Here is a 16,048-nt window from a genome sequence, read left to right as displayed (position 1 = left end):
ACAAACGTGTGAGAGTGTGTCAGTGAGTGGGCGAGAGCAAGATGGAAAGAGTCAAGTGAGTGAGTGTGTATACGTGTGTGAGCGAGCATTGTGGGTGTATCGGCCTCATCTGCCTTTAATGCGATCGATTCAGTCAAATTCATTTCAGAATTTAATTTTGTCGCGTCTATTTTTTACACCTGATTATTCCAACGGAGCGACAGCGCGCCGCAGCCGTCTTCGTCGCCGCTGTGCCAGCGCTCCTGTGCACGCCGGTGTATTTGCGTGCATGTGTGTGTGTGTGTGTGTCTGTGTGCGGGGGCAGCGGCAGGCTGGTGAGTGGGCCGCTCACTGCCTTCCATTCTCTCTACAATCAGAGACACTTCCACGCCGTTTTCTACCAGAGCCATTCACAGCCATCGCTAAAGACTCCCAGAAACAGGATGTAGGCCAAGCCGGAGCTGCTATTCCCTGGCCACGGGTAACCGACTCGGTTCCAGCATTATGTAAGCCTGCCAGATCAAGCTGTGTAGTCATTTGGTCACACGCTTAATTTACATTTTCAGTGATGGAATGAAACACCGGAAGCCCTTCTTCTCTCCTTCCTCTCTTTTCTTCTCTTCTCTTCTCTTGGTGTGTTATGTCAGCATGAAAAACCTCTCACTGGTCAGCTTTCAGGCCAGAATAGCCTGCCACAATACCCTCCATCCGGGATGAGGGAAAAGAAAAGAGGCCGGAGAGCACTGGTTGGAAGGAGGAATGTAATGGTGAGGAGCGTAAATGAGTAATGAGAATAAACCTGTGGAACAACGACGCCACATGTAGGTATTAGCATGCAAGCGTTTGCAGCAGGGGCCTGCACGGTGAGGCCTGCTCGACTGACCTGCAGTAAGAGTTCACCGCCAACCGTGATTGTGGATCAGTTTCCTGCAGCGCGTGTGTGTTATTTGACACAAATGCGACTGATCTGACTAGAGATCACCCGAGGGTATGTTCTACCAGAGAAGAACATAACATGGAGGTACAGTGTTGTTTACGTAACTACAGTGAGGAGCGGTGTCGTTTATTGGCCTGTCGTAAACCGAAAGACTCAGGTCCTCGGGCAACGAGGCTCATGCAGGCACCAGCTCCGAACAGTAAAACAAAGACAAGGCTGCCTGGAGGCGAACGCTCTGCTGGATGGTTTCTGTCTACAGCTGTGTCCAGCCTTTGAATTGCCCGTGTGTCCAGATGTTTCTGGCTATTAACTCAGTGCATGTGTGGGCCACGGTGGGACCACTGAATGGTCGCCTCTCACACCAAGGTCGCCACCTAATGGCCAGAGGTGTGAAGAAAAGGGGAGGGTCAGATAAACTCTGCCAGTGCTACCAGTGCTATAGAGTAACATTAAATTGCTGTACTTAACACAGTAATAAACAATAGCACTCATGTGACCAAATGTTCTGCATTCTCAGCACTTTCACTTGACTTGATATTTTAAGTACATTGTCCTTATAATACTTATGTGCCTTGTCATAAGTAAGATTTTAAGTGCAGGGTTTTTAATGTATTTTTGCATTGCAGGATCACTACATTAACTAAAGGGTATCCACAACTGGATCGTGTGTGTTTCTCTGTAACAACAGCTTTAAGTGCCAATTTTTCACAGCTATTAAAGGTGCACTCCGCCAACTTTACACACAAAGTTCAGTTCACTCATGATTTGAAGCGCTGCTCATCCTGTGAAAACAGTTGCTTAGCGTTTCCTGTGGTCTGGAGAGAGAGCTTTCCGAAGTCTGAGGAAGTAACCCCTGATGATGTCATGATGATGTCACCGGGGGCAGTTTGTGTTCAGCTAGATGCCTGAAAATTTTAAACAGAAAGTTTGTGTTGCCAACTGGAGACGTGGAGGCAATGAAGGTGTAATGAAAGATGCTATCCAATTGCATTATGGGAAATGTAGGGTCCAGAGTTTCTGGAGCTTCACCCACACTAGGGACTAAAAGTCAGGATATCTCAGCCTCTACTGCTCCAATTTTAACCTTTGTTTTTTTGTAGTTTTCGTTTTTTATCTGCCTCTTTAATCTATCAGTCAACACACATTTGATTCAGAGTTTTTAAACTCCAAAAGAGCAGAATCACTTGTGGCCAGACTGCAAGTGCATTGTTCAAACTATACTCTTACTTACTGTAATATTCATTTAAGTGTATTTCTAGGTTTAGTTCATGTATTATGTCTAAAATAATACAGAGCTTGTTTAATCGGACACATTTTGAGCGTGCCGTGCTGTGTGACTGTGAAAGGCTGTAGTGGGGATGTAGGAGGCTGTAGTAGAGCAGGCTTCAGCGGGGAATGAGTGGCATGTCACAGACCCAGCAGCTCTACATGGCAGATATATGTCCAAAAGTGCTGAGCTGACAGAGAGGTGACAGGCAAGGCTTAGCTGACCCAGCAGTGCTGCTCTCTCTCTCTCCCCCTCACTCTGTCCGACTGCAGACTCATCAGCACAGCCTTCAATACAAAAAGCACTCTCTTTCCCCGGAAACCTGACCGTCCCATCCACACTTTGCAATTAAAAAAAAAAAAAAAAGCTTCAAGCCTTATTATGAAAGGATTTCAAAATCTGCCGTCACGAGAGCTGCCATCACGGAGGAAGGGTTTTGTTTTTACCCTGAGGTTGTTGAACTGAACGTGAATCACCCCTTGCTCTGACCGAAAGTAGCCTTGTCAGTTGCGTAACTGTCATCAGTGGGGTGGTCAGCATGGCTAAGCTGCTGAGCCCTCCTGTGATCGCGGCTCTCTCTTTTTTTTAGGGTTCCCGTCCAGAAAAAACAAAGCCATATGAACTGATAGCAGCCAGGAAATGAGTTCCACTGAGAATGACACGGCAGCCCAGGCCTGTTTCATATCCACTCGATTATAATAAGGGGAAAATGGAATTGATGCCTGTTGTTGTTGTTGCTTTCATGTGGCCATGTGGCTTTGAAGCTTCATAAGAGACTCATGTCCTCTCTTATTACGTTGCAATGAAACACATCCACTAAACTACCCAATAAAACGCGGATCAGACCGAGTCACGTTTAGGAGGCTGAACCAAACAGTGATGACCCAGCAGTAGTAGGCTGTATTTTGTCTGTGCGTCCGACAAAACTGAGAATGAAAAAATACCGCGGCTGCCATTTAAGACTAGACTATGTTGCAAATTGAGCACGCTTGAAACAACGGAAAAAAATACCACATGTTAGACTTTGAGAGTGAAGCTATATATACATATGTAGTTATTTGCAACCTACTCATCAGCCAAGAGCCAGTCTTCCAGTTCAGCCCCCAGAGCAGCATGTGTGTCTGTCACCGTCTCCAACAAGGTTGCTGGGTTGCAGTCTCACACACATCCGGCCTCTACAAATGCTTTAACACTTTATATAATCAACAAGTGTTTGTGTGCAGTTGCTTCCATTTTTGGACCCATTTCATATTATCACTATGCCAAGCAGTTATGTTGCATTACAACAGTTTGGACGCCACTCTGTATTTTTTGGTGGATTTAAAACATTACATTTTGAAAATCCACTCAAAAGGAACAATGGTGAAGATTAATCACCATATTAAAGCTGCATAATCAAATCATTTATATTCACACTGGATACAATGTATGATTTGATTCAGTATCACCACTGTCATCAGCCTAGCTTCCAGCCATCACTTTCAGCTTTAAACCCAATGTGCGCTACCTTTTCTTAGCAATTAGCTGGTGAACATAGCGAAGCATTTAGCTGCTAAAGAGCCACATGTTTTGTCTAGGGAGACCAAAAACAGAGCAAAAAGGAGTGTGAATGTTGGATTTGGATGTGTTAGATGGCCATGATCATAGCTCCAAATGAATGGTAATGTTGACCTGTCTGCTGGATGTGTAAAAAGGTTTGTTAACATGTTGGCCATAGGGTGAATTTGTGGATGCTGTGCTAAATTGTTGCTTTTTTTCCAAAGTGGCCCTGAAAATCAACTAAAGGATCTTAAAATATGAAACAAAAGCTTATGTCAAATGACCTAGCTTGTAAGTCTTTTTGTTTCTTTTTTCCAAAAGGCAATGGGCAGATGTTGAGATAATAGGGCCTATGGTCAATGAATCTTCCTCTTCTTCTACCCTGGACTTCTCATTATTGAACATCTGTGAAATGTTTTTGAAAACCTGAGCTCCAGCTCTAGTTGTGGTAGAAATAACAGTGTTCAAGGTGTCAGTGTTTGTCAATTCAGCAGTCGAATACAGAAAACGCACCAGACAAATTCAAGTTTCAGCACAGTGTTTGAGTGTGGATTACTGCAGTGAAGGCACACACAGAATCAAACCTGTGACCTTCCAGTCTCACCAAACACTAATCCCGCCTGCCGCCCAGACTGTGTTGTCTGTCTGAGCCTGTGTGTGACCTCCTCTATCACCTACACACCACCACCTTGTTCCCTCTCCTCCACGTCTGTTTACACCCTCCAGTGTCAACACCGCCGCAGCGCCATGGCAACACACACCGCTATGAGGCGAAGCGAACAGGGGCCTCTGCTTGCACCGGGGGCTTTACAACTGCTTTTAGAGAAAAGGTTCGGAAAATATTTTGAGGTTGCGTCAAACGGGGAGAGAGGACTGCGCCTTTGATGTGGGGAGTCGGCGAGCGTTTTATGTTACTGCAGGTGCTAAAACGGGTTAACAATACAAAATAGTGCCTATTCATACCACAAAATCCAGTTTTACAACCCCAGAGAAAAGTAGGTCACACTATCACCTGCACAATGACTGATACACCTTTTTTAAGTTAAAACTCCTAATTTAGACCTTAAAATAGATGTAGGACCATGAAAAAAAATGTTGTTTACATGTTATGATGTTTGGGTGTTGACACCAGGGTTTATCTAACCAGGTGTTGAACATCTGCATGGACATGTCAGTGTTACTCTAAGTTCACTCAGGTGAGCAGTTTTCTGAGACACCCGAAGACGAATCATCTGGGCCTTGGCATCCAAGTTTCAGATTTTATTGCCTGCAATCACAGAACATGTTGAGCGTCAACATCTGGCTGGTTAGTTACGATGTGCGAGGGTGGAGATGGTCTTGCAGCTGAAAGACCACAGGCTTGATCCACGCAGCAAATGTGTGTCCTTACAGCTGGAAGTGTATTCCAGATTCATTCAAATCTGGCATGTTCACAAAGGAACTATGGTGAATTTATAGCAAACCAAAAAGAGTCGAAGCTGGCCAGTCACGACTGCAGCTGCTGCAACTTCTCATCAGTGGCATGTGACTGGCTGCACGCTGTGTATTTGTTTTTTTAATTTCATATGAATGTGCTAGAGAAAACTCTGTAAGTACTTGCTTTGAGGTACATGCATCTTCTGCACATAGGGTCCCTTTTATTCATTTCTTTGTGACTTACAAGATCATTCATCTTGGGGGGACATGATTTGACAAACAGACCCAGAGTCTGCAAAAACATGATGAACCCATATTAAGGTCTGTGTGAATATTGCTTAACTTAAGCTACAGAAAGTGATAAACAGCCATTCTACCAGCGCTGTGATGTTGTATGTAGGCACAGCTGTGTTTTGATCAGCTAAATGCTAATTTTATATGTTCTTATAGGCCCACAATGAAAATGTTAATTGACATGCTGATGTTTAGGGGGTATATTAACCATATTAGTTTAACATTTGCTAATCAGCACAAAACACAGTGCAAGTCAGATAGATGTCACTTGTTTTACACATTCATGTTGGCCATGAACCAAAGTACTGAACTAATATAAATTTTGGCGTGATGACGGTGCTGGATGAAAAGCCAGAGGATGACTGAAGTTATTACAGTTCATCCTGAGGGGGACATGAACATCTGTACAAAATTTCATAGCAATCCATCCAATTGCTGCTGGGGCATTTTACTCAGAATCACAACTGTGAACCTCATGGTGGCACCAGATTCCCATCTGGGAATCATGAAACATTTTGTGTCAGTCCATCAAGTAGATGTTGAAAAATCATTCAGAATAAGTGGAAAAATGTCGACCTGCTGGTTTCTTCCTCTGGGCACCAAGAATGTCTGAATCGAATTTGATGACAATCAGCTCAGTGTTTGTTGAGAGATTTAACTCTGGACCAAAGTAGGGGGATGACCAACCAACCAGCAGACAAGATGACCAACCTATCATCCCAAGAGCCTGTTTAATAAGGACTGACCATGAAGCTGCAGTGAGTCCACCTCTCTCACAATCAAAGCTGTTGGCGTCCCGCCCTGGGCGTCATCTTTGACTGCATCATCGTTTCTGAGCAAAACAACAACATGAAAATCTATCCAAATCAGGTCATGATCAGCCTCAACAAGAACTCACAAGAACTCACAATACTGCTTGAAACACTGAGCACAAAAATGTTCAAAGGTTATCCGTTACCTACCTGCGCATGGCAACACCCAAATCTTTTAGAAACGGACATTTAACGAGGTCGCTGCCCTCTGTTGTTGTGTTTTTCTTTTGTTTCGCGGCTTGTGTCGGACTTTATCTAAAGGCACCTAATCTGGATGATGAGGCAATTGGCCTTCCCCTGAGCGAAAATCAGGTTTCTTTAATCCACCGAACTGTGTTTTTCATTTACACAATGTAACTGGGTTACTTGAGAAAGCCAACTGTGGTTACTTACTGTAAGTGCATGTAAATTCACTGAGTCAGCCTAGGAAAGACAATAAACCCTCTACCTGTTAGTTGAACTGGTTTAGAGCAGCACTTAAGAGCCACTAATACAAGTGTGTCATGTAAATGGCAGGGAAGAGATTTATTTAAGTGCTGTTCCTCCGTTGACTTCCCATCTTCGCGTGTACAAAAAACAACAAAGGTTTGAGAAAGGAAGGCTGCTGCATCTCTTTAGAGGGAGATCAAAGCCGCCCTCTGTGTCTCCTCTCATTCCTGATGGGAGTAAGATACCAGAGGCCAGACGATGCAGTCCCACTGCCGAGCTGCACACACACACACACACATACACACACACGCACAAGCCAAATCTCATCATACTGTCATGCAGGCGCACACATACGCACAGATGCCTTCACGGGCAGACAGACACACGCGTAGACATGGGCGCTGGCTTTAAGATCAAACAAAGGTGGTTCACATCAACCCATCCTACCTGTCTGCAAAATCTCTGTAGAGCTGAGAGTGTGCCAGTGAGCACCACGCCACTCCCTGTCTCCTCCTCCTCCTCCTCCTGCTGCTGCTGCTGCTTTACTCTGTACATTGTTCCATGGGAGGCAGCGCAAATGTGGATCTGATGATGAAAGACCCCCATATATGCAGCAATTTTATGTGTGTACAGTACTTATATTAAAAAAAAAACACACAATATGAGCCTTTCATGGTGACATCTACTCACAAGAAAACACGAGCACGCCGTTACAATAAAAACTGAAGCAGGAAGGACTATTTTCTCTCCAGCTTTTCATTTCCAGCACAACAAGGCCCGCATGAGATGCTGAATAATTAAAAATGTTTGGATTGGTTGCACATTCTTATTGAGCAGAATAGTTCCAGGTAGATAGCATTTTTACACGCAAGAGGAAACCACTGGTGTTATGGAATGTTTTGCTGATATATTATTAATAATGGCAGAGATTAATAATAATCTCTGCTGCCTCGGGCCCAGGCGCACCTTGACCACCCTGTTTGTGAAAATAAGTATCACGGCCTCATGGCGTAAATAATTCAGATTTGCGTTATGTTGCCCTGTTTGATCCTATCAAAAGTCAATTGAAAATCCTGCAGATGGACACGTTCATCAATCCCAAAACATGCTCAGTAAATGCAGACTCTGCAGTGCGTCATTATTTAGTAAAGAGAAACAGCTGTAATCGTATTTTTTACATTCACTTGACAGCAAGAGGATCTATAGTCACAGCAAACAGCATGAATAATACACCTGCTTTTGGAAATTGCAGCTATAAATTGTATTTTTTTAAACGTTTTTTTCATCTTATAGGACTTCTCATGCCATAATAATAATAATGATACTCTTCGACCATGTTAAACTCATATCCAGCTGCAGCAGGCAGCTGTTTGCAGCGCTCTATGCTACCTGCCCAGCACCCAGAGACAAAATTAGCAAAGGAAGTCAAAGCTGGTAGGTGAGCAAAGTGGAGCATTTAGCAGCTAAGGAGCCACATATTTCCCCCCAGAAGATGCTGGAAATGGAAACAGCGCTAAAAGGAGAGTGGATATTACACTTACACTTGTTGGTTGGCCAGAAACACAACCCAGATTGATGCTCAAATACACTGACTGGACAGACATTCAGGCCTTAAGAAGTACGCCACTGTGTCACATAATGAGGTGAACACACACTTTCGTGGGCACACACCTGCGCTTCAGGTAGTCTGCAGCCTTTGGTCAGCTATAAAATATAATGTCTGTACCCTCAGATACATGCTAGATAAGAAAGAAGCCGCCTCTGTGGTGAGATTCAGCATTTGGGTTCATGTGTTTCAGGGGTCACGCAGACTGCAAGTTACTGTGTTATATCTCTCTCGCACACAACACAAACTTCCAATTTCCCTTCCTTAACCTCAGGCGGGCAGCTATTGCAACACATGCTGCTCCTCTGTCCTTCATCTAGTGCTTTTACTGCCCGCCAAAGTCTGCGTTTTATAAAGCATCGTGGAGCAGGAGTGCTGGTGTCAGTCTGCACCTCCATCGCAGAGCCCTGAAAGAGAACAGTTCCCAAACAGCACCTTGAAAATCTATATTTGAGCTCCACTTGGGTCTGCTCTGCAGAGGTTTCAATTTGTCTGGCTTAATCGCTAGCGGTTGAGAGTCCAGCTGGGCGAAAGGAAGGCGGACACAACCGCATCAGAGAGGGCAGCAAGTTTAAGGACAGCCCGACATCAGAGGCAGTAAGGCCTCTGTCAGCCGAACAAAGGCACATGGTGCCACATCTGGCTTCTAGTTTAGCAGGCAGTTTCCCTCAGCGTACCTCAGCACTGTGATTATCTGTCCAACTGCCTTACAATGGAACAAAGAGGATTGTTGTCTAAGGATAGCTTTGGGAAACAGCAGCACTGAGATTTAACCACTGATGAATGAGGATGAGGAGAAGAATAAGAGTCACAGCTTGATTCCAGGGAGTAGAGGGCAGGTTGTCCCGGCCTGCTAGATTAGAAAGCATTTCTGAAAGGACAGAGCTATCAGCTCAGTGTCAATGCATTTTCTTGCTCTGCAGGTTTCCTCGGTAACCTTGTCAGTGTCCTCGTAGTCACCCCGCTGCAGCTGGACCATGTGCTCCACAGCTGAGGTTTACTGGCAGAGAAAACCACCACAAAGTCAAGAGAAAAGAGCAGGGTGCCCCTCCGACCGCAGAGTACTGGTGCACATGCTGCTCCAGTGTGCGTAAACACATGCACGGGCGACGGCGTGCATGTGCAGACACAAGAGCGCCATCCGCTCCCCGGTGCGCGTTTTGTGGAATCCGACCAGGGATTCACGATACCGCACTAAAGGGGAGGCCAGCATGTGGAATAAACAATGCTCTAATTTCAACTGCAGGCGAGCCCAGCGGTTAGAGGAGCTGTCCCAGGAAGGTCACAAGTTCAGAGTGCTGAGGGATTCAAGCAAGATCCTGAGGATCTACCTGCCCGCTCACTGAGCACCTCTCACCTCACCTTTCTTCATTTCGTAAGTGCTTAGAATGTTTGGTTTGCCCAGAATCAAGTTTAAAATCCTCTGGCACTAGGCAGCATGTCTGTGGCTGCAGAAATATACTAAATACATATATTATACACACAAAGGTGCTAAACTCCCTGAAAGTCCCTAAACTGGGCATCTCCAGACGAAACAGACCACTCCACAGCGGCCCCACTTTGTGGATTAGGCTGATAAGACGGGTGGAGTACGTTATCTTACTCCGGCTTGAATCACCAAATCTCTTCTGCTGCGCCGCTTGGTTGTGTGTGTGTGTGCGGCAAATGAGAAAAGCCCTTGAGCGAAGGAAAAGCCAGGTGAATGCGAAGCGATTACTCATGGTGCCCGGTCGCTCAGCATCAGCCTGCCGCGACATGATTGCATCCATCGCTGAGGTGGCGAAAGTGGAGATTCTAGTTTCCAAGCGATGAGGCATCATATTTAATGTTTCTTCTCGCTGCCGCTGCTCTAACAGAGGATCAGATTCACCTCGATGGGTGTTGGAGCATCAGTTGTAGGTAGATTGAGTCATGTGTTAGAACGCTGACTCATGCTAATGCCCTCTCTTGGTTCTCATCCATCATAACCAGGCTCATAAAAACAAACACTTTCTCCCTTTAGCTATTGATCATACATGACTTTTACAGGTGACCTAAGAGCTTTTTTTGTTTATTGTGCTGCTTTACACTACTGTTCTGTCTCTTTCCCTTATTGCTTTGAAGGAGTACTTTGCTATTTTGCTGAGATATAGATTGATACCACTCTCATGTCTATCTCTTAATGCTGGCAGACAGTTAGCGTAGCATAATGACTGGAAACCGCTAGACTGGCTCTTTCCAAAGAAAACTAACCAGCATCTCCGGAGCTCACAAATTAACATGCATATCTTGGATTTGTTTAATTTGTACAAAAACAAGAGTTGTTCATTAGTGAGTTTTAGAGGTGCTGGCATGCAGATTTGTTGGCCTTGGACAGAGCCAGGCTAGCCTTGTCCAGTTTTTTCTGCTAAGCTAAGATAGGCTAAGCACCTGCTGGCTTCATATTTACCATTCTGGATAAGTATTACCTAAGAGTTTATGTGATGAAAAAGTGACTTTTGTATGAAAGATTTCATACAAAACATGGGGGTTGTGAGCAAATGTGATTTGTTGGGGAAGAATATGTCAAGATTACTATTTGCTCCCAGTTTTACACTGATAAATCTGCACAAGAGTCCCTCCATGCAGTGCAGTTACCGTCCACCAGTGAAAGGTGGAGGGGCAGCTGCAGGGGGGTGGGATCTGTGGTATGGTTGCATCTCTGCTGCCTCACCCCCAGCTCAGACAGGTCTCAACTGGCTGCTCCTCCACCTTGGCAAGCCCGTCGAGTCAAAACAGCTGACATCATCCCGCAGGAAGCCGGGAAGCCTCATTGCGAGGTGAGACTTGGGTTAGAAAAATATGCTTTGATCCGAACGGGGCCACAGAAAGGTCCTCCCAAAATGTATCCTAACACCTGAGTGGCGACGGTGCTGCCGACTTTCAAAGGACCAAAAGAAGATGCCGGTGATAGAAGGGCTTTTGTGAAGTCCGGGCACATAGGAAAACTGTGGGTTAATGTTGTGTGTGGAAAGACTTAGGATATAGAACATGTAGATCTGAAGATATAGAACATACAGTATGATTTCCTGTGGTAAAACACACTCAAATCTGGTCGTACATCAAAATGGCTATGAGACATGAGGACAAGAGATGAGTTACAGACAGTGAGACACACTAGTCCTTTCCAGATCAATTTAGGTAAGGTGTTCAGCTTTACACAGGAGTGAGTCCATATTTGATATGATTAGACTGCCACCGTGTGGCCATCAGGGATCACTGCAACAGAACGCAGCCTGTGATCTAACTTCCTACCTCAGATTTAATCCACTGTACGACATTTGCTCCTCAAGAATCCAAAAACACAAAACCTCTGAGAGGAAATATACACACTTTGTTAATGTGGACTTATCTTAAATTTAACATGATTCATCTTTATTGAAACACCAGATTTTTAAAACCATACAACAAATAAAGACATCAAGTGGTAGCTTGAGCACACCAGAGAAAAGCAACAATGTTCAGCATACTGAGAGCATACAATATCTCTCTTCTTAGTCCTTCAGTCCATGATCCACTGCTGGGGCAGCTTTTGTTGTCCTAAGGGCAGCTGGTACATTAAGTGCATGTTGTTGACAATTTTAAAATGAGCGGCTTCAGATGTGCAGAAATTCAAACTGATCTTCCAGAGTTCGGCCACAGTTTTTACATCAAAGCTCTTTGTGTGGACTTGTGGTCGTCTCAGATGCTTCTGACTCCTCCTCTTTTTCTGATGAGAATAGAAGCAGAAAATTCAAAATAATAATAATTTAATACATTGATTTTTAATATTGATTGAAAAGTTGATGTCAGCTGAACTGTGGCATTGCCCATTAATTGAAAAATGTGAAAGGCCATTTAGAGGATTACTGGAACACTTACAACCAATTGCAACCAATAAAGTTCCATTAATTCCATTAATTTGATTTTTAAATGCAATGACTTTTCCAGGTTTTCCATGACTGTGGCAACCCCACACATTTTCACCAGTTAATTTTCAAAATATTCCAGAATATTTAACCCCATCACTATATCTTTATTCAAGTAGTTTATGGGGCACAATAATAAGGGTCTTTCTTTGTGCCTGCATCCCGGGTTTTCACCTGCCTCCCATCCCAAATCTGGACATGCAGGTCCATCTATTTGAGTTGGAGAGCTTCAGGCTTTTGTCGAACATCGTTACTTAACCAGCCTGCCCGGACGCCTCTCTGACACCTGATTTGAAGTTGGCTGCACATTTGCTTTCCCCGTTACTAAATTTGGCCACTATTCTGCTGTGAGGTAACATAGCTCTGAAAAGATCACCTGTGTTAGCAAACGAGCTCTACGAATAATGTGAGTCCATCGTCTTCAGAGCCCAGACTTCCTCTTTCATGCGTTGGTCATTGTTTACATTCTGATTAGCAACTTCAGATGCAAACACATCATTTTGCCTAATCTCTATGAACAGATATCTGCATACGAATGCAGAGAAAAGATAATAAAAAGCAAAATCGTCATCAGGCGATAGCCGACGGGTTCTGAGATTGCACTTCAGCCAATGCTTTCTGCCTCTTTTGCTCTCAACACAGACGATTTACCTGCATGCAGCCAAAGCCCACTCAAACGTGATTAGTCAATATTACTCGCACTATAAACGGAAACCTGTATTTAGAGTATGTAGAGCACAAATCATATGAAACCAGTCTTTGAACCAGCACTGATCCTCACCTGGCTGCAGCATTTGGACACACTTGCCGTCTTGCTCCTCATAGCCACTCGAGCAGATACACTCATAGCTTCCTTTAGTGTTGATGCACTCCTGGTGCTCCTCAGTGCATACGGCCTCTGCCTGGGAACACTCATCGACATCTGAAAAACACAAGACTGATTTCAGCTACTCTTTTGGACTGTACATTCTTCAAAAGTTAAATTACTATCGAATTTTTCTAAATTGTGATCAAGGAATTCTGTGCACCAGTGCAAGAAAGAATCTTCTGTCCTCCAGCCACAAAAAAACAAAAAAGTTTTACAGGAATTGACAGTATGCTGGTTTTTGAAATACTGACCTTTAGCTCACAATTCTTCCACAATTCATATACAGCATAATGGAGTGAAACCTTTTACCCACATAGTAAATAAATCAAACCTGTGCAGGTGCCCTCTGCGTCCTGGTACCCGCTGGCACAAGCCTGGCACTTGTCGGCACCGGCTCCAGTGCAGCCGGAGCACACGCTGTCACAGGCTGTGAAATACACATCACACTAGCATTCTTTTAACTAGACAGGAGCTACTGTTGTGTCCACTTCTTACAGATCAAAATGTTGTGCAAACCAGGGAGAGCAATTACCGTTGCAGGAGTAGGAGCCGTCCGTGTTAAGGCAGTATTGATCTTCTTTACATGGAGAAGAGTCTTTGGAGCACTCATTTACATCTGTAACACATGAGTCAGTATCAGTATGCTCTGTCATACAAATGCCAATGTGGCTGTCTGGTGATCTATTATCTATTATCACTTCCAGAAATGTTTATTTCAGCTTAAACATCAGTTCTCATTAGTTTGCTTTGTGCATTTGCTGCACGCTTCTCAAAACAACATGAAGTTAGTGTTACTTAAATTCATTGACAGTTTGATTTTTAGGTTTTTGAAAGTTCACATAATCTACATGGAGACTTTTAAGTGGTCTTCTTACCAACACAGGCCTCCTGGTCATCCTCCTCCCATCCTTCTTTGCACTCATCACAGTCCTGATTGGTTGCTCCATCACAGGTTTTGCAGGACGAGTGGCATTCTGTTGGAAGAGGTGAAGGTTGAATTCAATAGTTATCTAGTCGCTGCTGTCCTCGTGTGAGTATGATAGTAAGTGATGCAACAGCCGCTGCTTGTTCAGTCTGTGTGTGTTGAGGCGTACCTGTGCACAGGGAGAAGGTGTCGTTCCTCACTTCGCTAAAGTAGCCGTCAGTGCAGTCTAGGCAGAACTCCCCCTTATAAGCGTGGTTACAGCTGCACTTTCCGTTCCCTCCGCGAGTCCCGTCGCCATCGCACATTCCGTTTCCATGACAAGGTCTGTCAGAGCCCCCAACACAGGCTTCAAAGAAGACAATCAGAAATATTACTGTTAATAATACTTGACGTCAGTGCCACTGCCACAGGTTCTGTTTTTTTTTTAAGCTACAGTATAGCAGAAACAGAGCCAATGTGCTGTCCTGTGGTTTATTTTCTTACCATTGCAATCCTTTCCAAATGTTCCCTTTGGACAGCACACTTTGATTGTTTCAATGCAGAACCATTTGTGCAGATCAGGATGTTTTGTTTTCCTGCATTGCAACAGGAAACAAAACAGGAAAAGATGAGGTTTACCACATTTTACAAACTGAAACTATCTTCTAATATGCAAACATCACTGCAGGTGACACCTCCTCCGTCAGTGTGCCCAATCATGCAGTTTGCCCGTCTTTTACACCAGTTGTGTTACAGCCTAGTGTTGTTAAATCCACAGGTGAAATCCAACCAACTTTGACAATATTTGCATTAGCCAACACCCACCTCTTGAACCACCAAGTTTCAAAATGCTCCTCGTGCTCCTCTACCATGCGGTTGCACTCAAAGCTGCTGCTGTCACACAGCCCCTCCACGATCTCCATCAGACGGATCTCGCTGTAAAGGAAAAACGAGATGCATGGACTGAAGTTTTAAAGGGGTGGAGGTAGAAATGAGCGTATGTCCTCACGCAAACTGCATGACAAAAAAGGAAGTGTTGCAGGGAAGTTAGTTCAAGATGGCAAGTGTTTGAGTAAATGCCGGAAAACAAACAGTTGCGGGAAATTTACATCCTACGCATGCAAAATGCTGCAGTTTTGGGCACACAGTCAACTATAGATTCAAATGCATTCTGCTTATCTAAATCATCTGTAACACGCTTTTAACAGCCTGTAGCTCTGGTGCAAAGCAAACACAGCTCTGATGGCCGGCTCCTGTGTCAGGGTGACCTGTAGCTTGGTCAGGACAGGCTGCACCGTCTCACCTTGTCTCATACTTAGACAGTTTTCTCTCCTCCCAGGCTGTGTTGCCTCCGCCAAAGTTCTGCTTCACTGTTCTGTCAAAGCCCTGAAAAAAAACACAAAACACAATTCGGTCACTGTTTATGCAGAAAGAAGCAGGCAAGGGTCTGATGGAAGCTAAAGACATTTTGGTGGCATTTAAAATAGCAGGAAACACTTGCAAATACATGATAGCAAGATATCAATAAAATAAAAAACAATCACAAAGGAGAGGTCTAGAAATGTCCTTTTACCTTGTTGAAGTTATCAGTTATTTGCTGACAAGTAGAACAGGCGCTTTTTAAATCCCTTTTGGCGTTGGTGACTTGAAAAAGTAAAACAAGAGTTACACAAGACAATAGCAGCAGTAGCCGCAGGTCTGGACCGGTGGACAGCATCTCAGCCGATCAATCCAGACAGTTTCATACCAGGACACACGCTTTAGCCACTCGAAAGCAAGCTTTCAGCTAATATTAAAGTGCTGCACGGTTCGGCCACATCTAAATGAGCTGTTCTGAACATTAAATCTAAGTTAGCGTTATCTATGCAAAGCGCAACATAGTAATATTTACATGCCGGGTAGAGAAAAAAACGATACAGTTTTAGATTTCCGCGTCAGCCTCTTGGATCGAATTGTGGCTTGCGCTTATTTGTTCGGATTGCTTGTCACTCAAGTGTAAAACCAATCACAAGCCGCCACGCGCGGGACAAAAAGGTCCTTCCCCACGTGGAAAATTCAGGATTTCTAGTAG

The 16,048-nt window shown here is 44.3% G+C and overlaps 1 protein-coding gene across 1 annotated transcript; it reads right to left on the bottom strand.

Moving 5' to 3' along the window:
- Positions 1–11,655: 11,655 nt before the first annotated feature.
- Positions 11,656–15,898, bottom strand: creld2 (cysteine-rich with EGF-like domains 2). The gene is made up of 10 exons (XM_041964133.1): positions 15,551–15,898; positions 15,281–15,363; positions 14,803–14,913; positions 14,482–14,573; positions 14,168–14,344; positions 13,949–14,047; positions 13,606–13,689; positions 13,405–13,500; positions 12,987–13,127; positions 11,656–12,006 (listed from the first exon to the last, which is right to left on the bottom strand). Exons 1-10 carry the CDS (start codon positions 15,692–15,694, stop codon positions 11,948–11,950), a joined length of 1,086 nt encoding a protein of 361 aa, XP_041820067.1. The 5' UTR covers positions 15,695–15,898; the 3' UTR covers positions 11,656–11,947.
- Positions 15,899–16,048: the final 150 nt, after the last annotated feature.

Source organism: Chelmon rostratus, chromosome 22, assembly GCF_017976325.1.
Source record: "Chelmon rostratus isolate fCheRos1 chromosome 22, fCheRos1.pri, whole genome shotgun sequence".
Classification (NCBI taxonomy): Eukaryota; Metazoa; Chordata; class Actinopteri; order Chaetodontiformes; family Chaetodontidae; genus Chelmon; species Chelmon rostratus.
Note: the sequence above shows the minus strand (reverse complement) of the source record. Positions and strands in the feature narration are given on the sequence as shown.

Coding starts and splice junctions, on each gene's coding strand:
- creld2 (XM_041964133.1), bottom strand. CDS start 15,694: ATGCTGTCCACCGGTCCAGACCTGCGGCTACTGCTGCTATTGTCTTGT. Junction 14,914..15,280: donor CTGTCTAAGTATGAGACAAG/GTGAGACGGTGC, acceptor TTTCCTTTACAG/CGAGATCCGTCTGATGGAGA. Junction 12,007..12,986: donor TGTCCAAATGCTGCAGCCAG/GTGAGGATCAGT, acceptor TATTCTCATCAG/AAAAAGAGGAGGAGTCAGAA.